At 43.4% G+C, this 25,513-nt stretch overlaps 1 protein-coding gene across 1 annotated transcript in view; it reads left to right on the top strand.

The window, feature by feature from the left end:
• The window catches only part of SETBP1 (SET binding protein 1), a 187,166-nt gene that overhangs the window by 27,343 nt on the left and 134,310 nt on the right, over nucleotides 1-25,513 (top strand). Inside the window, exon 2 of the mRNA XM_073680450.1 lies at nucleotides 1,276-1,907. Coding sequence (XP_073536551.1) covers nucleotides 1,413-1,907 — 495 coding nt within the window. The 5' untranslated portion in view covers nucleotides 1,276-1,412. The remainder of the gene's footprint in view (nucleotides 1-1,275; nucleotides 1,908-25,513) is intronic.

Below are 25,513 nucleotides of genomic sequence, written 5' to 3' on the forward strand. Positions count from 1 at the left end.
TGCTGCAGTGCTGTTTCAGTGCCAAGTTTTAACTGCTTGGCAAGAATAGTAACCTGCATGTGTTCCAACAGACAGAGTATGGGACTTTCCCTGTTTGATCCTCTCTACTTCACTTTCCCCCTACTCATGAAAATTTCTGTACTTGGACTGAAAAATCCAGTAACGAAACTTTTTTCAAATATGAGGATAATACATTTTGGAGCTTAGAGGCGTTATCTGATCAGTCGGGGTACGACACCTGGCACTTCTGCTGATCAGCTGTTCCCGGTGTCGTCGGCAACCGGAACTGCTCAGTTACAAAGCTCCACCGCTCCTTCAATGGAATAGTGGCCATAGCCTGATACTGAAAATCGGCCCCCATTGATTTGAATAAGGGCAGGTATGTAGTACTTGGTTGTGGCCACTATACAGTCGACAGAGCTGTGTTATGCAGCTCCATAACTTAGCGGATTTGGCTGCTGCCGACGCTGGGAACAGCTAATTTGCGGTGGTGTCGGGTCTCAAACGCCCACAAAATGGACATTGATGATCGACCCTAGGGATAAAGTCCCTGAAAGCCCCTTTAAAATGCGATGTCCTACATGGGAATAACAACATTTTAATTACTCAGTCATCTTGCAATCACACCAGATCCTCACTATTACGGTGCCCGTTAGCTGTAGTTGTCCCGTTTGTACCTCAATTTTTAGCTCAGTGTTTTGGGAACCCTAAATCATGAAAATCTGTATGAACGGCTTCTATTCTGGTGGCCCCATGTTGCCATTGTGTACTATATAGATGGCTACCATATATTTCTCCTGCATTAGCAACTTCAGCGGAAAGGCTTGGCTGTCCACTTCCTTGACCCAATTGGTTGTTTTTGCTTTGGGTGTAGATGTGTCTTCTGTGGTGGCATTTTGGAAAGGTTGGCCTCTGATGAGAGAACCCCTTCACATTGTTTTAGAGATTGTATTATGCGAGATCTTGTTACGCAGAATATGCTTTAGCCACTTTCCTGAACAATGGGTAGGCTTGGGAAATTGTAGGACGAAGTTTGACCTTGCAACACGGCTGTCAAATACAGAAATTACCAGGCAAGGCCCATAAATAAGATCCTAGCTTTGATCAGAATGTCTATTGGTAGTTTTCACCTTGTGGGTAATTAAAAAAATTTAAAGGAGAATTAAAATTGGAAATGATGAGTAGATTTTAGCTATGAAATTTTCCTTTTGATATCGTCTAAAGTGAAATATTAGATTTCTGTTCTTTAAACTGGTTTCCGCTTCTTTTTTTCAGATTTCCAGTTCTCTCTCACCATTGCTGATTTTGGACTCTCTAAGGCAAACCTTTAAACCCTGCTACTTCTATAGACTGTGTTGCCAGTCCAACTCCAATATACTTTGCTCAAAAGTTAGTGGATTGTTGGATTTGCCATGGAGCAACGTGAAAACGGAAGTAGCAGTAGCCGACAACGATGTTGTGAGACAGACTTCCTGCCATCTGTTTCTTCTGTGAAGACATCGACCTCTGGCTCTACTGGTGGAGACAACACCTTAAAGCCAGCCTCTGGGGCCACTAAGACTGGACCTGGAAATGGAGAGTCTATGGAACCAGAAGAAGAGGATGAACTAGTATCCGGCAGAGATGTGGATTCGAACTCCAACGCGGATAGCGAGAAATGGGTGACAGGAGATGGTTTGGAAGAACAAGAGTTTTCCATCAAGGAGGCCAATTTTACCGAGGGAAGTCTAAAACTTAAGATTCAGACTACCAAGAGGGCAAAGAAGCCTCCGAAAAACCTGGAGAACTACATTTGCCCCCCAGAGATTAAAATTACTATAAAGCAATCTGGAGAGCAGAAACTCTCCAAATCTGGGAAAAATAGCAAATCTGCAAAGGAAGACGAGCGAGCTCATCTGAAAAAGAAGGTAAGCGATCGGAAACCATGGTCACATTTCAGTTAGGGGGAAATTTCTAAGACTCCCAAGGCCTTTTAAGACTGCCTGATTTTGGCTTGTTCCTTCTAACTTTGTTTGCTGGCCTGTTTACCCAGGATGATGAAAACTGAATCTAGCAGAAGGATCGTTCTCAATAAAGGCGATGTGCTTCTGATAAAAATGATTGGATTGGCCCACGATCTTGAGTTTTGCTCATTCGTCAGGTGATCGCCGACATTTTACGCTGGCCAAAAATTTTGTTTGCCCATTATCAACTCATCTAATTGGGCCTTTTCATATACACAACTTATATTCTGAGTACTTGCAGTACACTTGGACCTCCTGTCATGAGTAGGTATATATCCAATGGAGTAGACGGTCCCAAATTATATTTGTTCTAACCCCTTCTATATGGGTGTTCGGAAAATTAGCACGGCTCCACCTTTCATCATCACAAATAACTTGGTAAATACCAGTATGGGTATATTCACATTTTGCATTTTTGAAGCTTTTTTTTTTCTCTGCAACGCTGGTAGGAAAGACTGCATACAATACGTGCATTTTTTTTATTTTTACTTGCGTTCTTCACCCATTCATTTGAAAGAATGAACATGCATTTTTTTTGCCTCTACGCAGCAACAGGTCTCAAAATATGCTCAGAAACACCCCCTTCCCTCCAGAAAACTCATTGATTATGCTTGTTTTTTTTTTTTTTTAAAAAATGCTGCAAAACGCTAGGTGTGAACATGCCCTAAGCATTTGAACCCTGTTTGGCATTTCTTCTACAAGGACCAGGAAGAGGAGATGGACCAAGTCACAGGAGGCCTTTTTGCTTAGCTCATATACACTTTATCGTCAAGGTGCAGTGAAACGACCGTATAAATCAGAGCAAGATCGTAACCAAGTGCATGGACTGGCCAGTAGCTCTCCCGTTCTTACACAAGTGGGACAATAACATAGAAATACATGAATTTTTCAAGCCCTGGTCGGGAGAGCCGCCAGCCACTCAGTGACCAACGTTCTGATCTCGCTCCAATTTATTCGGCCCTCTAATTTCGCCCTAAGTTCTCCTCCTCAATCCTAAGGACAATACTAGCAACAAAGTCAAAAAGCAGCTTAAAAAGTTTCTACCTGGTGTAAAAGGGGCAAACAAATGGCCGGGTTTTAAGATGGAGGGGATTTTTTTTTTAGATAAAGTATAGCTTACGTTGAGTAGATCTTCTGCATAAAGAGTAGGTTCTGTACAAGAATTGTACTCTATGAAGAGATAGATACTGTTTCATTGGCTGGGTCTGAAAGTCGCATATGACGGAAGTGTCGTCCTCTGTACACAAACCACCGGTGTGACCTAGATTCATGTGATTGTTGGGGAGGAGGTTTGACATTTATCATCGTTTCATGAGTGAAGCTTTGTATTAATCACACAGGCGATTTCCAGTACTGTTTCCTTAAATAACGATGGTGACCTTCTGGATCAGATCACATTTCACTTCTTACTCCTGGTGCCTTAGTCAGAGTTGATCTTCCGATCACTTTCCTTTTTTCGTTTTAGTGTTTTAGGACATATAGAGTAGGTTATTAATTATCGCCAATGTCACAAAGTGCAACAAAACCAATGGTGTTACTTTTTGCTACACACAAGGTTCCAAATGTAAGGATCCAATTATTCCAACAAATATCCAAATGTCGACCTAAAAAGGGGATTCCAGGCTACTAACTTTGTAGAAATGGCACCATGTCTGTCAATGAGGAGTTTGGAAGTGCAGCTGCCTCAGCATTGAAGTAGAGAAGGATCTATAGTCCTGTATTTGGCCTGGGGGATGGCTATGCCACTGTGTTTTGGAAGATCGGAGACATGTTTTTCTTCTCCTGGTCAATCTCTTTATTCCCGAGGATTCTACCAATTCAAATTTTGATCATCATTCGGTGATCTAATTTTGGTTCAGTAGAACAGTAAGGGATCTGGATCTTCTGATCATTTTTCACCCTCTGAAACAGGCTTAAATTGGAGAGAAAAAAAATTAAGACTTTATGGGTACATGTTGTAAAAACATAGCAGATTTGCTTTGGCCCTTTGTGTGGGAAAACCTCGCGTGGTTGTACAGTTCAAGCAAAGTGGATGAGATTTCCTCGTGGTCACTTTGCGTTTAAAAGGTCCTAAAGCACTAATTGTGCAGATGGTTATTGGCTTGTGCGTTTTGGTGTGGACACTTTTGGGTAAAAAATTTTGCGTTTTCACTACGTAGGAAAATACTCTTCTGGATAAATGACCCCAAGAGCTAGTGTGACTTTTTAACTGACCTGGCAGCAAGTGCTTAGACCAAGGATCATAGACTTCATCAGAAAATAACTCCTTTTAGCGCCACCAGTAATTTTCTGGTTGTTTTGGCCACCTGGCTCCTGGGGTTGATCTATCACAGGTTTAATAGACCCAAGTGTAGGTTTCCCTTCACTTTTGTAGATAATACACATTTAATAAATGCATAAAAGAATACAATAAAATTCTAAGTTATGTTCACAATTCTGCTGTTAAACTGAGTCTCTAGTTTGACAACATACCTCTTTGGTAAGGATGCTGGATCTCATTTAAAGAGAATTTGACTTCAGGTTTTTGCTATGTAATCCAATGTAGGGGCTGAGACCCTGATTCCAGCAATGTGTCACTTGTTTTGCTTGATATCCTTTTGATAAAATCCCTGTTTTCTCTGCAGATGTAGCAGAGCTCTGTATAATCCCGCCCACACCACTGATTAGCCACTTTCTGCTTATGCACAGTGGTGGAGGCGGAGTTATACAGAGCAAGTTGACTAGGAGGCACCAAACATCTAGTCCTGTAGTGATAATCTGCTGATAAAACACAGATTTTATTAAAACAGTAGCACAAAACCTATTAAGTGACACATCGCTGGAATCAGCATATCACGCCTACCTACATCGAGCTGCATTCTGATTAATATGGAATAAAAACCTGCTGACAGATTCCCTTTTAAGAAATCTAGCTGGTGTGTGGAGACTTCCAAGAAATGCTCCATGGGAAAAAAAAATGCAACTAAGCTCTCCTCAATAAGTGAGACTAAAACTATTGCACATCAAAGGTACTGGGATACATCATCTCAGTAGCCTGCAGAATTATGATTACAGCACTGGATGAGGTCGGACTCCATACTTGTATGTATAGTATGCTAATAATGAATATCGAGCGGCATGTGTTTGGTGGCGTGAGCATAGTATTAGCGTTGCTGCTTGTGTGCACGTGTTGATGACCGAGCCGGCATCTGCTAAGTTCTCAGGGCTCACGCTGGAGTTGAAACAATTGGTTTGCAAACTACAGAAATGGATTTTGCTCCCCGCTGATATTTTAAAACACATTTCCCAGCTAATGTTTACATATGGCTCAGTGGCATGAGCTGTGCTGTATCGATGCAAAGAACGCCGGGTGGTAAACCACAGAAAGTTTGAAAGTCATTTAAATAACAGCATGGTGGTGGCCAGCGCCTGGCAGTACCCGCCGCTCCGTGCGATGGGACGTTATCCACTCCAACCGGCGTCTCGAAATGAAAGGTGGAAGATGTGTTTGATGGTCTTGTTTTACCGATTATCATCCTTGGCAGAAACGAAAAAATAGAACGAAAAAATCTTTAGGTTTTACATCTCTCGGATCTCATTATATTCCTGAAGAATTGAGGTGTAACTTTTTTTTTTTTTTTTTTAGCTGTTTTTGAAGGTTTATCTGCCAAGGAATCATTTTTTATTTTTAACAATTTGCGGAGAATTTGTAACTGTTCATGCATTTACACCATTAAATTAATTGGAAACTTGATGGTTTGAGTAGTGGCGGTCTTGCTATATAAAATATTAGAACCAGCCTTGTGGGGGCCACTGGTTCTAAAATATGGGCCAAAAGCTAACAGGAGGGGGGCAGCGTTGTGTGAGACCAAACGTTTTTGATTTAACGCAACTATCATTATAGTTTACTTGTAGGCCTATGTGAAACCATAGGTTTATCTCTTGTTCCTCCTTCTCATAGCCTATTCTATGCATGCTTTTGTTTTTAGACATGGCACCATCATGAGAACCAGATATTCCATGGAAAGGAGTATAGTCTTTTATGGGGGAGAGACCTTTTTGTAATCATATTCTGCTCTTTTAAGAGTTTTCCATCCTGAGCACTACTCATTTACCAACGTCCTTTTGTTTTATCCATGAACCATGGAGGATAATGGGATTCACATGTTAGTAGAGTGGATTAAGATCTGAACTTCCATGGATTTCCTGAACTTTATCTGCCAGTTCCCATATGTACGAAGGCAGTAAGTCATGGCTGGTTGAAATCTCTCATTAATGCGTCCCTGTCTTCTATCCCATCCTGCCACCCCACAGATGTTTTCATCATTTTTCTTGCTTTACTCTTGGCAAGCTCTGAAATAAATGGATATTCCACACTGTGCCTGACTGCTCCAAAATGTTGGGGATTCCCATCTCCTTTCTGGTTAACATGCTGTTAGCGGACTATAAATCCAAGCATTATGTATCAACCCCGTTGGGTTTGGAGACAACTTGGTCAGAAGTCATTGACTGTTTTTAAGCATAAAATCATTTGGGGAGATCATTGAGATAGAATGATACGTTTTGGCTTGGGTGGTATTCTTTCTTATTTGAGGGACATTCAGCCAAATATATAATAAAGATCCTATTGGAAAATTTCATTGTTGGGATCCATGACTTTAGAACTGGCCGCCATTTTCTAGAAAAAGTGCCCATTATGTCCATTTCGTTCAAAGCCCCTTCAGATTTCTGCTTCTTGAATTATCTGGCACAGCGCTCACTAACAAAACACAATTGGGTTGGATGTCCCTCCATTTCGAATGGTTGGTCAGAGATGTCCAGTGATGGCCTTTTGCCTACTGTATTTTGTAAATTTTTAAGGTCAATCAAGGAATCCAAAAGTAGGTTTGATTCTGCTGTAGTTTTCTAAATGGTAACCTATGACTTTTCTCTCCATGTAAATTTGACTCTCCTGTTCTGGGTCACCGTGATTTTTTGATAAAACTGAAACCTGCAGGCCAAGTATGTTTTGTTTTCTGCCAGCGATGGCAGTCCTGACCTTGAAAACTGCTGCATTTCACAGGGTGTTTATACGTTTCAGCTGTGAACGTATGTGGAGTCGTTAGATTACACTATGTACTACAGGAAGGTTTTCTACACCTGGTCTTCTAAAGAATGGGCCATCTTGGAAATGTGGGGCCATCTTAGATATGTGGGACCATCTATGGCTTCCATTACAGGCCTCCAACCCTTGTTTTTTTAAAAATTTAGTCCAAAATGGCAACTTTGCCTGCTAATACAGAAGTTAAAATCTAGGCAACCGTCCCAACTGGAGCTAAAATATCAACCATACTGGTCATCCCATTAACATAAGCGGTCAGGTCTTGAACTTTTCGATTTCTGGGTAAATTGCTCTTTGGATTCGGAGCTGTTTGACATTGTGTTTGTTCCCTGATCTCCTCATTTAGAGACTTGTTTTGCCTTCAAATGTTTTGTCATTTGATTTATTAGGAGCCCAGTTATTCCCGGTGCTCAGTGACGTACTTTCTAATAATAGTAACCTGTGAAGGTTTCAACACATTTTCCATTCATGATTCATAACCTGAGTACATTCCATGCACACAGACAAGATAATATGATGTTGGATCCACCCTGCTGGTTCGGATCTTCCTCCCACCCCCCCATGTGTGCAGAACGGCACTTGGAGAGCGCAGGACGCCATCTGCTCTACTGGATGCGGCAAAGAATCAGGAGAAAATGCCAATAGCTCTTTTGTTGAGGGCGAAAAATAAAATAAGGCCTCGTTGTATTTGTAAAGTGTGAGAGTGTCTGGTATTGTGTTTTCCCCCTCTCTCCCCCAAGGGAAGGTTGTTTCTTTCTTCTTTTAGCCTTTGATTCAATTCCCTGCCATTCTGAGAACAAGTCAGAGGTTGCAGCTGCTAGTGTCGGCTATACATGGGGAGTCCCATACTTTTGTGAGTTGCATGTGTTAATTTAGGGAATGCAGGGATGATGACCACTTTCCCATGTGTCTGAAAATAACCCTAAAAGACGGCTCTTTTTATAACAGACCATGGGATACCGAAAAAGTCATGTGGTATGCTTCACACTACATGGCAACTTTGTCCACGTGGTTGGATGCAACACACAACTTTTCGGGAACCAACTGATCCATTTCCACTGCTGTGTTGTGATGTGACTGACTCTTGCTTTTCATCAAAATTCTTGAAAATAAATTAAACTGCTTATTAAGGGGAACCTGTCCTTTCGAGAAATGCTCCATGGAGCAGTGGTAACAGGGAGAAAATAGTTGTATTTTCCCTGCAGCCGCTCATTTCCAGTCTTCGGGGCTGTTAGTCACTGCTAACTAAACAGTTAGTGCACTGTAATCACTCCTCGGCATATTGATTGACAACCCGTCCTGCGATAGGACAGAAACGTCCTCCACTGCATTGTCTACAATTCTTAGTAGACAAGCAAGAGGGTCAGGGTCAATATCAACATGAAAAACTGTGTATATAGGAGGTCAGTAAAGCTTTCTCGAATGAACTCGAAGGCACGGGCTTCCAAAACATGCAGCAGATCTGCTGTATCCACCCATGTTTGAGGCATCTGGGTGAACTCCAGTTCTCTGTAGAGGCATGAACGTCCTGTAAACCCTGTGTACTAGATATAAATTGGGATAAGCGTTGAGCCTCACTAATGGACAGTTGAAATGTGCCTGCAAGGACAGAGTCCAATTGATCTGCTTTCCATCCCTGGTCCTATTCAGTAGATGGTCTGCCACCCATTTCATAAACTTTTTTACCAGTATTACACACTTTTTGTGATATTATCTTCAGTTCTTTCTCATGAAATAGTCTTTGCATGTAATTGCACCTTAAAAATAACACTTTTTAGTCTACTTGTTTTTTTGCTGGTTTACCCTTCTGGATTTTTGTGCCTTTGGGCAGTTTTTACATTTGCATGCATTCATGTATATATTTTTGTGTAAGTCACGCTCCGGAACAAGTGTTATGTAGATGAAGTTCTGCTTTTCACCTTATTGAATGCTAGATCACACAAGCTTGGGAATTAGCATACAAGTGTTCAGTCCAGGACCATTTGTTGCTTTCGGCAAAGAACAATCTTTCAAAGACCCTTTAAAGATCAGATTTTTTTTTTCCCAGCCTTTTTTTACTTTGACTACATCTCCTATAAAAGCCGGACTCGCGTTCAGATTAGTTTATTTACATTCGAGGCATCTGCTCGGTTACATTTTATCTGGGCAGCTGATCTAGAGGACGTACAATGGTGGATATTGAATGAACTGTCATTGCATAAAAAATTAGTCAATGAAGACTACGCTCAATAGGGCTTTTGTAACTGTATACGGCAAGGCTCGAAATTTTATCCCGTACAAGCACATGGCTTTCCAACTGTGACCGATCACATTTGTGTCTGTGTAACAAGCTACTGACGGGCCTGAGCTTCAGATGCCAACTGCTTGAGGTTTCAAGGTCGCCGTGACCTTGGTGGTGGAAAAGTCTTCCTGGAGTAGTTAGAGTGAAATGTCTTCATTGGATGGGAGTAGAAAAATATACATTTCAATGCTGTTTTTTTTTTCACAAGGGAAAGGTGGTGTTAATTTTAACAGGCTTAGATAATAATTGGTTGTAGGAATCCATGCTACTCCTAGCAAGGAGTTGACGCCCAAGAACATCAAGAGATGTTTTGACTTGTTTCGACAGTTTTGTTAAAATATTAACTGAGCTTTATTAAGAGTCTATAGAAAGAAGCCTCAAAAAATATATCTATTCATCTGATATTAGGAGGTATATAATCTAGATGTCATGTTCTTTTGGCCTCAATATAGGAGGACAGGAAGTTAAGCTGGGACAAATACAAGGAGAGTTGGGAGAAAAAATTCCGGGATCTTCGTCTATAATAATCATGCCGAGTTTGTGGCAGCGTAGAGAGAAGAGGACTTAAAAGTTGGTAATGCCCTATTTGAAGATGAAGTCAACCTTGTTATTTAGGATAAGGGAAATTTGGTTACTGTGATGGCCCATAATATATTTTTAAGGTAGTCTTTGAAATTGGTTGGCAGGAATGGACACCGCAGTCCTCCAGAGCACAGATATCTAGATTTCTCTTTATGGTTTAAAAACTTTTTGAAAAACATTTGTTAGCGTTTTTTTTGTTTTTTTTTAATGCACAGGACCTTCTGAAGTTTGGGAAGGCTTGTCCAAATTTGGGAAACATCTGCTCTCTTCTAGAGCCAGCTTTATACCTGTCCGACAAGTTGTATATCTTTTTGCAGTTCTGATCTATTTTACTCCAATCGAACTGAGCTGCAATTCCCATGGACGTACGTGGCTCTGTTTCTAGAATAAGGCTCCACTGTGCTGCTACAGTCTGTTTTAGCTGTAGGAGTGATGTCACATCACTGCTGTGGCCAATCACTGAGCTCAGCACATCTGCCAACTCAAGACGAGCTCAGTGATTGTCTGCAGTGGTGATGTGACATCACTGCTGCAGCCAGTACTCGAGACCAGAGCAGCAGTGGTGAGCAGATACTGGAAGTAGGGAATATCTTTGCCTGTAGCATTAACAATCACTGAGCTCAGCGGATCTGCTGATGCAGGCGGCATGAGCCACTGAGCTCAGTGATTGGCTGCAGTGTTGATGATGCAACGTCACTGCTGCTGCCAATTTTTGAGACCATAGCAGCTGTGAAGCTGGGCAAGGAGAGTACAATCGATGGGTCTTTGCAAATTACAAGTCCTGTAATGTAAAATAACAAAGTCAGTTGGCAACTAGAACATAGTTCACCTATTGCTTTTTGTAGGGTCCCTCCATACTACTAATATAGTTTAGGAGATGCTATAAAATTATTGTGCCTATCACTGTATAGTAAAGCAGCTATGTGAAGTCCTTATTTGTAACCTCATGCTGTATTCATTGATCGATGTTATCAAGGCGCCTATTGAACCATAGCATGCTACAAACAGGAGCTACACGCTTCATTTTTGAAACCTGGGAATTCTCAGCAAATCTGTGGACTAACATCAAGTCTGTGACATTGGGGTGACCTGAAGCATTATTTCTTGTGAAGTAATGTGACATTTAAACTATGAATTAAAGATTAGCTGATGGTGTTAGAACTTGTGCTGCAGGCGAAAGCATCATGCGACTTTGATAGCTGATAAGGAACTGCAATATTAGCACGCCTGATCAGCCATTGCCTGCTGGGACATGTCAGGAATTGTACTTTGACAACAGCTAGAGCACTATGGGTTGCCTCCCTTCATTTAGGTTTGTCAAAGCCTACAGGAGCCAAACCTTATCTATGAGCTGAAACTCCTGGGCCCCAGATTAAAGTCTGCAGCCAGGTCCCCCTACTGTCCCCTCCCAACCATCATATGTCATTCACATACTGGTCTTGCTATTTATGCAATTGGATCTTTTAGACTCTTCAAATTCCAGGACCTCAGTGTTGCGCTAACCTATGGACCTTTTTATAGTTTCACCTTTGCTTCGCTTCATGCAACGCTATACTATACTGCTGGTATATGTAGTTACACAAGAAATTGGCTGAAAAAGCCAAAGCCACGTATCCACTGTAAACCGACAACGTGCAAATGTTAGTCTCGCAACAGCTAAAGAACCACAAGTTGTAGACCACTGGCCGATGAGATGATCTTGATTTTTTTCATACCTTGGCCACTAGGTACAGTACATAAGTTTTTCTTGATGCTTTTACAGAACTTTGTGGTTTTCTTCGCAAAGAAGCTAATTGGAAATGCAAAGAGAACTTTATCTACGTTGTGGTCAACTCGCTTCCTCTTCACACATCTTCAGAGAAGCCATGATTACAATATATTATGCCGACAGGCAACAATCATTACACAGAAGAAAGATGCAAAGAACCTGGTTTCGACAAGTTCTGGTTTTAAATGAGCTTTGGCTGATCATCTATGGACCCCTATATCCAGTGTTTTAGCAACTTTTTTTTTTTTTTTCTTTAAATCAGAAAGATCTTCTTTGTAGTATTTAGTCAACTTCCTGGCCAACGTGGGAAAGTGTTCTTTGTTCCTGGTGACAGGTGCTTGATGGGACATCATATGAGAACATGTTGGATCTCAGTTTGGGCTAGGTGTTAGGCCACGGCCCCACTATCAGTATTTGGTCAGTATTCGGTCAGTATTTTTTCTCAGAAGTGGGAGCCAAAACCAGGTGAAGAACAATCAGAGAAAAGGTATAATAGAAACAAGTCACCAATTCTGCATTTATCACCCACTGCTGAGAAAAATTACTGACCAAATACTGATAGTTGGGCCGTGACCTAAGATTACTGGACACTGGGGAAAGTTGGTGACAAAAAGCAACGTGTGGACCTAGTGTTATTTTTTTTTTTTTTACTTTACAAAGTAATACCTTTACCGTTCAGTCTCTTTAAGAGTATGTATGATGGTTAGGAGAAAAAAAGTATCATGACTGGTGGTGGTTGGCATGTTGAAAATGGAAAAAAATTTGGATGTGGCAAATAAGGGTTTTGGGGTTTTCTAATGGCAGAAAACTTTAAGATCCCAACCTGACTTAAGTTGCCCATACTCATTAGATATCCAGTCGACAGCCGATTCTTCAGATCCCTTCCGTAAACATGCACACTCAAACAAACCTACACGTTTTTGAATGGGAAGAAGAAAGTAATCCCTTAGAACAATAGGATTGGACAGTTGAAATCTGTGCTCGATCCTTCTCTTCCCTGACAGTAGATGTAGTCATGAGGCACCTGGTCAAGCTGTGGATTCGCAGTGCTGGCTCCGTCTTGTACATCCATATTTAATGTGCATGACCCTGCTTTAAACCAGATGGTCCTTGGGTGGTGGGTTTGGTGCACCTTTTTTTTTTTTTTTATTAGCTTCCTCACCACCCATTTAGTTGATGCCTGTGCTGAAATTGGTAAATGTTTTTTTTTTTTTCTGTGTCGCAACTTGGTTAGATGTTTTTGTAGTTGTTCAGTCATCCGTGTAGCTGATAGAGAGGTGTTGTACAAAATGTTTCTAAATTCTAACTTCTTGGTGTCCTTCCTGTATTGTTCTAGTATTTCCTCATACTTATCTGAACCCAAGATAAACCACTTTACTTTTCTCACTTGGCGCTGCCTCATACATGACTGACAATAAAGCTTTGACTCTAAAGCCCACTATACACATTAGGTGGCTGTCAGCCAAACAATGGTCCAACTGATTGCTTGGATGGGAACCTCCATGGCCAGCCATAAATTCCTATACTCTCCCATCATTCGGCCTATTGCTCGTGTGTTCTCTATCAGAGAGCTGTGGACAGACATGCCTGGTTGTAGCTTATCTCTGGGAGACCATAAGATTGGCAGAGCAAAATCTAACGTGCCGGAGCAATAAGTTCTGCATGGCTCCCATACATCTTAGACTGCTGACCAAGTCCGTCGTTACCGGCGTTTTTTCGACATTAGTTTGTGTATGTGGTAAAAAGTTAGCAGTGCAAGTGACAGAGATAATTTGTACAAAGTAATTTACTAGTGCTGTTCAAGTTACTAATTGAACCAAAAAATATTGTATATTCATCTTGTATCGTTGACTTAAATACCTGAGGACTTTACTAAGAGTAGATGGGAAAATATTGGGTTACAGTCTTTTTAAGCCTTGGGTTGACCAATATATATATCTGCACTGAAGGGTAAAGACAACACCCTTACCATTCATTATAGCTATATGGCTCTTGGCAAAAATTACAATCTATTGTACGTTGCATTATTTTCCTATTCCATGCCTATACTCTAGTGCAGGGTTCCCCAACTCCAGTCCTCAAGGCCCACCAACAGGTCATGTTTTCAGGATTTCCTTAGTATTACACAGGTGATAATTGCATCACCTGCACAGGCAATAATTCCATCACCTGTGCAATACTAAGGAAATCCTGAAAACATGACCTGTTGGTGGGCCTTGAGGACTGGAGTTGGGGAACCCTGCTCTAGTGCCCCACTATCCAATGGTATACAGAGTTTGAACAAGCAGCCTTAGCTTTGAGAGGTAAAACTACTATCCTAAAAAGTCATTAAATGAAGATCTAAAACATACACCGGACAAGAGTTTAATATTTAGCCCTCAATTACTTAGCGGCTGCGGTGACAGGTGTCCTACATTATCCTTCTGCTATGAAGGTGCCAGATTAGAAATGGGTATTGGGAGTATTGGATGGTTTGTGTTACCTTGAGTTATAACACGTCGCACTGTAAACATGTTTGTGAGTATCCAGATTATGCCCTGTATAAAGACCATGAAAATTGGAGGAGCATGTATCTTACAGACCGAAGTAAATCTATTGCGACTATATGTGGTCACTGTGCTTTTGAAAACCACCACTTGACTTAAAAATCTGAAATAAAAAAAAATGTAATTAAAAAAATCTGTTTACTACCAAAAGGGACAAAGTTAAGAAAAACTTTTTAAAGGCTTTATGAGAGTATCTAAAGAACAATAACGCCATAGTCCAGCATCAACATGGTTTATGAAGGGTCAGTCTTTTCAGGCTAATCTGATTAGTTTCTATGAGGTGGTGATTTACGGACTAGACCAGGGTAAAGGAATGGATTATGTAGATCAGTACTTTTTAAAGGCATTCAATATGGTGCCATCTATAAGGTTGATAAAATGAGAATAGGGGAAAATGTGTGTAATTGGGTTAACAGTTGGCTCAGTGATCTTAACAAGCGGTTGGTTGTTAATAGAAAACACACTGATTGGGACACAATTAACAGTGTGGTACCACAGGGGTCAGTATTAGGCCCTCTTCTTTTAAATATAGTTATTAGTGACATTGTAAAGGGCATACTTTTCATTAATTTCAGATGATCCTAGACTCTGCAGGTTAATCAACAGAGGAAAATTATTTAATATTACAGAAGGATTTTTGTAAGCTGGAGGCTTGGGCTGAAATGGCAACAGAAGACTAATGTTGATTAAATGTAAGATCATTCATTCAGAGGAAATGTATAATTGTATACTAAATGCTAAAAAACTGGGTAAATCTGTCACTGAAAAAGACTTGGATGTATTGATGGACAACAAACTCAAGTTTGCCAGCAGCTGCCTGGCACTGGTCACTAAGGCAAATAAACTCATGGGGAGCAAAAAATTGAGGCATTGATGTTCATGACAAGAACATAATTTTGCCTCTATACAAGTCACTACTGTGGACATACTTATACACTAGAGCACAAAATTGTACCCAGTATTACAAAAAATACTTACCTGGACTAGAGCATTACAGAGATGAGCGGCCATGGTTAAGGGAATGGATGAACTGCAATTCAGAGACAGGTTATCAAACTTGGAGTTATTCATTTTGGAAAAATGTAGGCTTAGGGGCGATCTTATTACAATGTACAAATATGAGGAGACAGTACAGAGATCTTTTTAATGATCTTTTACATCTAGGCCTGCAACGGTGACAAGGGGGCATCCTCTACATCTAGAGAAAAGAAGCTTTAATCGTCTATGGAGCTCTTTTACATAATGTAATGGTTGATTCACTAAAAAAAAAAAAAAAAAAAAAAACTACAAGGAGGCCCTGGATGCCTTTTTTTTAAAAACATGATATTACAGGTTATGTACACTAGATTCTGTGAGGGGGGGACGTTGATCCAGGGAACTAGTCTGATTGCTGTATGTGGAGATGGGAAGGAATTTTTCTCCTATGGGGTGAATTGTCTTGTGGAGTTTTTGCCGACCTCTGGAGCAACATGTTGAACTCTAAGGACTTTTCATCTTTAAACATTAAAACTAGAATAGCTATAAAAAATATATATAAATTTGACACGTGTCAACTTTTTGGTTTGTCTTCTATTGAGGTTTATGAACGTTGTTGATTGGCTGCTAAGAAACAAATTGAATTGGCTCATCAGTGGCCTACTTGGGCCTACATTGCGTTATGCCTAATTTCACCATTACTCTTACAAGTAACTGAAAAAAAAAATGAGGTCAACAAACTCTTGGCATGACCAACTATTTTGTTGTGTCCCTTGATCAGAAGTGTAAGCTTCTCGTCCCTGTAAGCTTGAGTCAGTGTTTGTTGATGACCCGTTCCACACGAGCCTTACTCGTTGCTTCTGCGTTGACACTTTTTTTTTTCTATACGGTTGGTCGGGGTTGCCTGAATTTCAGCTACATTCATTTTATATTTTGACATTCTCTTTTGAGCTGAAGCTGTACTTGCTGCTTGACTAATGAAGGGTAGACCAGTTGAAGAAATATATGTCCCATGGGTATTAACTTAGAATTGGACCTTCAAATGCAGCCAGCAAAATGTTGAACGCTGCTCCAGAACTGCCTTGGAAGTGAAGCTGTCAATCATAATCGATCATCTCTGCCGTGACTTGGAGCCGCAGAGCTTTAATTGACAGCTAGCTCGAACATTAGATTTATGGTCAGGTGAACTTGATGATATAGCTGCTCAAGCGAATTGCGTCTAGGCCTTTACTGTTAACAGGTCCCCTATGTGCATGTTTATTCAGGTATTAATGTTCTCCGGTGTTTGATAACCTCACTAATTGTCCTTGTAACATTCTCAGTCTGCTTTAAGTCTTTACTTTTCCTTCCGTGCTGATTTTTGTAAATGTAATTTTTTTTCCGTACTCCTAAGTAGATGAGCTCTTCCTGGTATAAGAGCTGTCTAGAATTTTCTAAGTTGAGCACCTGTATCCTCATGCTGCTTTATATCGCTCCTCATCCCCAATTCTCACAATTAAAACTTGTGCACATGACTGATTTTCTCATGCGAGGGCTATCCGTGGCTGCCACGGATAGCACTCGTACCTTTGGTATTCTGTGTGGCGATGTACATTTCCGATTTTTATTTTTTTTTTTTTATTTTTTCTGTGACTGAGGTGGTCCGGCGAAATCGGATATATGTCTGATTTTGACTCGAGTGTCGGCTCAAAATTGGCAATAAAAGTCTTCGGTCTGTGGAAAAATCGGATGACATCAGTGTGTTCAGATTTTCACGGACTGATAACAGAATAAAGAGGGTAAAGACATTTTTTTTTTTTTTTTTTCCTTTTCTCCATGTTTGAGAAAAAAATCACGGCAGTCTGGTCACAATAACCGGACCATTTTTCTTAGATGTGAAGAAAACTGTCATGTGACCCTACCCTTACAATGTCCAGTGAAACTGCAGCTACATCCCCCTCCTACCATTGCTGATTTTAGTTCCAATATACCAGCGTTCTAAAGAATAAGCCGCCTACTGATGATCCGATCAATGAGGAAAACTCCTTCACGGGTAAAATGATCTTTTGTGCAGCATAAAAAAAAAAAAAAAAAAAAAAATTCTCTGCAGCACATTGTCCTGTGCAAACAAGACTCGTGCTGCCGAGAATCGGGTCATGCTTTGTACTATTTGCTCAGTGCGCATCGTTTACAGCTAGTTGCCTGTTTACTAGTGATTAGCGAGTGTGCTTTTTTATCCCTTTCACCGAGCACGCTCGGGTGCTTTCCGAGTATTTTCGGCGTGCTCGTATATTTTGTTCGAGTCACTGCGTCTGCATGATTTATGGCTCTTACATAGGCTTTTACACAGCCTGAACACATGTGAGGATTCCTTAACAAACATGCTATCCCTGCACGTGTTGAAGCTGTCTAAAAGCCATAAATCATGCAGGAGCAGGGACTCAAACATAATATACGAGCACGCCAAAGATACTCGGAAAGCACCCGAGCATGCTCGGTGAAAGGGTTAAACGAGCACACTCGCTCATCTCTGTTTGCCAATCGATGGTCCTTTAGTGTGAACATCGGTCGGTGTAAACGGACCCTTAGAGACAAATGTACTGAAAAATCACGTCATTTTATTTCTAGGAAACGTTGTAGTGCTGGCAGTTGGCCCAGAAAGATGTCTGACCACTACCCCCTTCTCCTGCCGCCTCCTCTCTTCATGACACACCACACAATCTTTTTTCTGTATATAGAAGTTCTTGAATGTTTCTCTGCCTGTATTTTATGTAATACTTGACCTCCTAAATTTTACTGGAAAGTATATTCATTTCCAGCTTTCCACCAGATATCTGGAAGCACCATTGGTGACTGATGAAGATCTTTCCTTCTTGTTAACCTTTTCTGTTGAAATTATCTCACCTATCCCGCCATACTTTTATTTCCCGCACAAAAGGGACATTCATGGTGTTTATTTCCACAGAGACGGGTGTCAATGAGATCGCTTCACTATTTAAAAATTTTCCATTAGCTAACAGGCTTCCTTTTTTATATAGGTATTAGAATCTTTTTAGAATTCGTTTGTAACATTTTATTTGATTTTCCTTCCCGGCGATGGCCGACGCACAGAGACTCTTTCTGTGTCCACACTTCTTTGTAAACAAGGAATTGGCGGCGCTGTGGAGAATTTCATGAATCCATCAATGAATGGAAAGTACAAGAGGTTATGTAAGAACAGTGACTTTTTTTTTAAATACCGGGAAAAAAAAGTTTTAAGAATGTTCTCTTATTTTGCGGTTGATGTAAAGACTACCATTGACATGTATCAGGGCAAAGAGACTTGAAAATCTGTTCTGCCTAAAATTTGGTGATTTTTCTCTCATCCATTTTTCCTCGATCCACCATAACCACAATATTGACTTCTACAGTTGATATGTTCCACTGATTTCCTCAGATGGCATTGTTGGCAGCAAGTCCTAGAATGAAGGTCTGTGAACTGTAGAGCCTACCAGTCCTTAATGTTTGTACTCTGTTTATAGCTCTAATGAAGGGATGAACACCCTTTTGTGAGCCAAGGGCCACATTGTCAAATTGAACCCATCTAAGGTACTACAATGGGGCGTTACTGTAGCGCCCCGAGGGTTCTGTCGCTACAGAGGTATTGCATCTCAACCAGATGTGCGATATCTCACTTCCAGGTAAGGATGGAGTGTGGATCAGGACCCCGACACCTGCATGCATTACACCACATTTCCGGGGGGCAGGGCGACCAATATGCTCCAAGTAGAGCACGACAGTCCCTGTCCCTGGCTGGAGTGGGGGGGAGGGAACACCGAGGAAGGGGGGACCCTGTAGTGCATAGGAGGGAGAGAAGAGTTCCTGGGTGCACTTAGAGGGAGGTATAAAAGGTGGGCACCATCTTAGAGAGGGAGAAGAAGTGCAGTCAGTAAGAGGAGAGGACAGGGAGCAGAGGCTCAGACTGAGCTCTGCTCTGCAGGCAGGCCTGGGAGAGGCCGGAGCCTGGAGGAAGGAAAAGGAAGGAAGGAAGCGGAGCGGAGGAGGCTCATGGAACGAAGGGACCCCAGGGGTGTGGACCAGCGAGTCGCCACCGCACGCCCGAATCTACCTGCGTAGGGGGGTCAGGCCAAAGGGGGAGACCGGTCCCCGAAGCTAGTGGAGGCGGGGAACTACCCTCAGCTAGAAACCGGAGGCTGTGACATTTTATGTGGCGCAGCCCCTCGCTACACCCGCTAGGAAGGCACCACATAGGGTCAGGGAAACGGCGTCAAGGTTTACCAGAGAAGGCCCGAGGCAGCCGGACAGAAGCGAGGTCACTGGCGGGGTATGACAGGCCAGAGAAAGGACACACAAAGGGGGTCCTGTGAAACGCTCCAAAGTTATCTGGGAGTAGGCCGAGCCCCTCACCGGGTGAACACAGTGCGACGTTATGACCAGCTGTAGTAACGTGGATAAAGAACTATGAGTAAATACCCTGGACTGCATTACAGAACTGTGTCGTTACTGCTGCTCCCGTGCGCCATTACCCTCAACATCCACACTTGCTGCCCTGAGGCTATACTCCTCCCGTGGGGTGTTATACTATCCTCTGCTGCACCCACAACACCAGCCTCAGTGGTCTGCCCTGCAGCAGCGGTTCACTCTGACCGCAATCCACGAGTGGCGTAGTCGGACATTCAGCATATAGACTGCCATTTGGTTTGACCGCCCTGGGCACGGACCGGATTGCCGCCACGGAGACTACAACCCCTAGCATCCACAAGAGGTCCGGTTCCGGGTATCCCCACACACACACGGCCCAGGGGGCGCGTCATTACCATCTCTGACTTTTTTGCATATCGAAAGCATGTGCCATAAATGTGTGATCGGTTTCACTTTGAGGATGACCTAGCTCAAGAATAGTAATTTCATTCTCTGCTGTCCACAATCTAGAAAGTGATCTTGCTCTTTTAGTAGAGATGAGCAAACCTGAACTGTGTAAAGTTTGGGATTCTTACCCAACACCTGGTGTCTTGTGCTGAACTCCAGACACTGCCTTCTCCTGGAAGACTGTTTGTGTTTGGAGTTCCAGGCTAAGTCCATAGAGAGAGATTCTGTGGGGTACTCTGCTTCTTTTGGCAGCCCCTTAGCCCTTACTACGACCATTTTACACTACTAAAATTAGGGTCCCCATTGACTTCTACAGGGTTCTGGTTAAAGATCGGGTAGAGCTCTGGTACCCAAACCGAACTTTGGACTAAAGTTCAGTTGAACCCGAACTTCCACGGGTCCGCTCATCCCTATTGGTGCGTTATCGAAATTGCCATCATGCATGTCTACTTTTCAACTTTACTGGAGAACCACATTGGTGTGCAGAACCTCATTTTACCAATATATGGGGGTCCCAGAGATGGTTACAAAGTGCACAATTAGTACTTGTCCATGTGATCAGGGTGAATGTGGAAAGCGACCAGAAACTTATTAGCATGTCTTTTAACCAGGTGGTTGGGGGCCTTACAGAATGATGAGCGCCGCCTGTAACCCTGGTCTACATGTTGCATGCCCTTGCCCTAAAGCTTTACTATATATGGTTCAGCTTCTCTCCTTTAGAGATGGTCAAATATTCAACTAGACCCTTCATCATGTATATGGGGCAGAATGGTGGCTCAGTTGTTGTCTCTGTGCCGTTTTACCCAGTAACCATGAGTTTGATGTAGTTTATAGGGAGCAGTGATCTTATCGTCCTTTTATAATGGTCTTGTTTCTGTCCACACTCTATAGGTAGATGATTGTAAGTGTACTTCTAGGCACAGCCATCTTCTCGATAATGGTGGGTTGGGTGCACTTTGGATTCCCCAGCATTACTAAAGTTTTATAGATGGGGGATGGGGGGGGGTCATAAATATTAAGCAGTCCAGTCTGACCACATCAGAACACTAAGGTGTTAAAACAAACCAATTATCTGTGGTCCTCAAACAGGTTGGGGCAGTTACGGCCATTATCATAGTTGATGATAATGGATTGTGAAATAATTACCGCTGAGAGAAGCAGAAGCTGCTTCTGAATTAATGAGAATATTTACTGTGACTGAACTTTACACTTGTAGCATGTAAATCTGTTGATGGTGCCTCCTGTTTATTTCGATACATTAGATGATCTTTTAGAGTGATATCTAATAGAGTTCTTTTACAACTACTAGATTGCGTTCTTCCTATGATCTGGTGGCTCACATTGTCTCCGTGCTCTTTTATGGATCTCGCCACGGAACATGCAAAATTAGACATTATTTGAGATGTTGTCTTTAAAGGGAATCTGTCAGCAGGTTTTTGCTATGTAATCTGAGAGTTCCATATTGTAGGAGCACAGACCTTGATTCCAGCGATGTATCACTTACTGGGCTGTGTTTTCTGTTTCATTACAATTTAGTATTTTTTAGCAGGAGATTATCACTACAGGACAACTGGCCTTGTGCCTCCTAGTCCAACCCCATCCACAAAGCTGATTTGCAGCTCTGTCACTATACAATGTACACAAAAAGCTGCGGTATGGACGGGGTTATACACAGCTCAACTGAGCTCTGCTCAGAGGAAACTGACTCTCACAACTGATGCACCCAGTAAACTAAGTGATACATCACTGGAATCGGGGTCTCTGTCCCTAAATCATGCTGGTATCATATTATATAGCAAAAACCTGCTGACAGATTCCCTCTAGGAACTCCACATAACAGTCAATCCTTTCGGTTATGCTTCATTATTATGTAATTCAATAGCAAGCCAGGGTTTTGATACATTTTTATTTAATGTCCAAATTCTTTTTTATCTCTGTCTACTATGTCTATGTATGTCTACTATTATTGCCTAAATGACTAAAGGGCTTTAATTTTATATTAAGACAGGTTTTGAGCACAAGTTGCATAAATTCAAGTACAGAAAGTAAAGAAATTCCACTGCAAAAGAGGAAAGCTGATGTTGTTGCAGGGGGGTGGCTTTTTTCTCAGATTTTGAGGAGTGAGGGAGGATCGGACTGTTGGATTCAAGTATGCCCAATCTTTGTTCTCGGGGAAGATAAGGTCACCCAATCTTTTAGGAAGCCGCTTTCACCTGTTCCCCATTGTAAACATATGAACACATGCTCAAAAGATTGAACCAAGTATGATTGTGTATGACATTTTGGGACTTGATCTAAAGCAGGAATGTCCAACTCAAACACCCAGAGGGCCAAAATGAAAATCTTGGACAAAGTGTCAGGGTCACCAGTATACAGTATAATGGGCTCCATACAGAATAGTGGGCCCCACACAGCCCTCCATACAGAATAGTGGGCCCCACACAGTCCTCCATACAGAATAGTGGGCCCCACACAGTCCTCCATACAGAATAGTGGGCCCCACACAGTCCTCCATACAGAATAGTGGGCCCCACACAGCCCTCCATACAGAATAGTGGGCCCCACACAGCCCTCCATACAGAATAGTGGGCCCCACACAGCCCTCCATACAGAATAGTGGGCCCCACACAGCCCTCCATACAGAATAGTGGGCCCCACACAGCCCTCCATATAGAATAGTGGGCCCCACACAGCCCTCCATACAGAATAGTGGGCCCCACACAGCCCTCCATACAGAATAGTGGGCCCCACACAGCCCTCCATACAGAATAGTGGGCCCCACACAGCCCTCCATACAGAATAGTGGGCCCCACACAGCCCTCCATACAGAATAGTGGGCCCCACACAGCCCTCCATACAGAATAGTGGGCCCCACACAGCCCTCCATACAGAATAGTGGGCCCCACACAGCCCTCCATACAGAATAGTGGGCCCCCACACAGCCCTCCATACAGAATAGTGGGCCCCCACACAGCCCTCCATACAGAATAGTGGGCCCCCACACAGCCCTCCATACAGAATAGTGGGCCCCACACAGCCCTCCATACAGAATAGTGGGCCCCACACAGCCCTCCATACAGAATAGTGGGCCCCACACAGCCCTCCATACAGAATAGTGGGCCCCACACAGCCCTCCATACAGAATAGTGGGCCCCACACAGCCCTCCATACAGAATAGTGGGCCCCACACAGCCCTCCATACAGAATAGTGGGCCCCACACAGCCCTCCATACAGAATAGTGGGCCCCACACAGCCCTCCATACAGAATAGTGGGCCCCACACAGCCCTCCATACAGAATAGTGGGCCCCACACAGCCCTCCATACAGAATAGTGGGCCCCACACAGCCCTCCATACAGAATAGTGGGCCCCACACAGCCCTCCATACAGAATAGTGGGCCCCACACAGCCCTCCATACAGAATAGTGGGCCCCACACAGCCCTCCATACAGAATAGTGGGCCCCCACACAGCCCTCCATACAGAATAGTGGGCCCCACACAGCCCTCCATACAGAATAGTGGGCCCCCACACAGCCCTCCATACAGAATAGTGGGCCCCCACACAGCCCTCCATACAGAATAGTGGGCCCCCACACAGCCCTCCATACAGAATAGTGGGCCCCCACACAGCCCTCCATACAGAATAGTGGGCCCCCACACAGCCCTCCATACAGAATAGTGGGCCCCCACACAGCCCTCCATACAGAATAGTGGGCCCCCACACAGCCCTCCATACAGAATAGTGGGCCCCCACACAGCCCTCCATACAGAATAGTGGGCCCCCACACAGCCCTCCATACAGAATAGTGGGCCCCCACACAGCCCTCCATACAGAATAGTGGGCCCCCACACAGCCCTCCATACAGAATAGTGGGCCCCCACACAGCCCTCCATACAGAATAGTGGGCCCCCACACAGCCCTCCATACAGAATAGTGGGCCCCCACACAGCCCTCCATACAGAATAGTGGGCCCCCACACAGCCCTCCATACAGAATAGTGGGCCCCCACACAGCCCTCCATACAGAATAGTGGGCCCCCACACAGCCCTCCATACAGAATAGTGGGCCCCCACACAGCCCTCCATACAGAATAGTGGGCCCCCACACAGCCCTCCATACAGAATAGTGGGCCCCCACACAGCCCTCCATACAGAATAGTGGGCCCCACACAGCCCTCCATACAGAATAGTGGGCCCCACACAGCCCTCCATACAGAATAGTGGGCCCCACACAGCCCTCCATACAGAATAGTGGGCCCCACACAGCCCTCCATACAGAATAGTGGGCCCCACACAGCCCTCCATACAGAATAGTGGGCCCCACACAGCCCTCCATACAGAATAGTGGGCCCCACACAGCCCTCCATACAGAATAGTGGGCCCCACACAGCCCTCCATACAGAATAGTGGGCCCCACACAGCCCTCCATACAGAATAGTGGGCCCCACACAGCCCTCCATACAGAATAGTGGGCCCCACACAGCCCTCCATACAGAATAGTGGGCCCCACACAGCCCTCCATACAGAATAGTGGGCCCCACACAGCCCTCCATACAGAATAGTGGGCCCCACACAGCCCTCCATACAGAATAGTGGGCCCCACACAGCCCTCCATACAGAATAGTGGGCCCCACACAGCCCTCCATACAGAATAGTGGGCCCCACACAGCCCTCCATACAGAATAGTGGGCCCCACACAGCCCTCCATACAGAATAGTGGGCCCCACACAGCCCTCCATACAGAATAGTGGGCCCCACACAGCCCTCCATACAGAATAGTGGGCCCCACACAGCCCTCCATACAGAATAGTGGGCCCCACACAGCCCTCCATACAGAATAGTGGGCCCCACACAGCCCTCCATACAGAATAGTGGGCCCCACACAGCCCTCCATACAGAATAGTGGGCCCCACACAGCCCTCCATACAGAATAGTGGGCCCCACATTGAGGTAGCCAGATTTGGCCCACGGGCCAGAGAGTTTGACATGTATGGTCTTCTTTATGGAAACAGCCAGGTGAGCATGCCAAGCAGTGTCCATAACCCTTGTAGTACAAACTAGTACATGTGCAGTTCTGTTTCAACGATTGAAGTCCAGGAACCCATGTTCTCAAAATAGGTCCATTATCCACTTCTGTAATGACCATTTAAGGTGTAGGAGAAAAGCTAGAAAAAAAGACATAATTTTATTTAATGCTAGCTTTATCTTTCACAACATGACCTAACATATTCAGGTAGCCTTCATAGCAGATGCTGCCATTTTCTTTTACCCTTTTACAAAAACTCAAGGTTCCTACTAGTGTCAATGGTCTTCATTAATCGGACGTAGGGGTTTGTTCCAGCTGTCAGAGCATAGATGACCACTGATCATTATTTGAGCCTGGGTTAAGTAAACAAGACGTGAGTTTAGATTAATTGTTCCTTGGCCAC

The sequence above is a fragment of the Phyllobates terribilis genome, unplaced genomic scaffold, assembly GCF_046119375.1.
Source record: "Phyllobates terribilis strain yellow unplaced genomic scaffold, ASM4611937v1 Scaffold_1__5_contigs__length_1240528914, whole genome shotgun sequence".
Classification (NCBI taxonomy): domain Eukaryota; kingdom Metazoa; phylum Chordata; class Amphibia; order Anura; family Dendrobatidae; genus Phyllobates; species Phyllobates terribilis.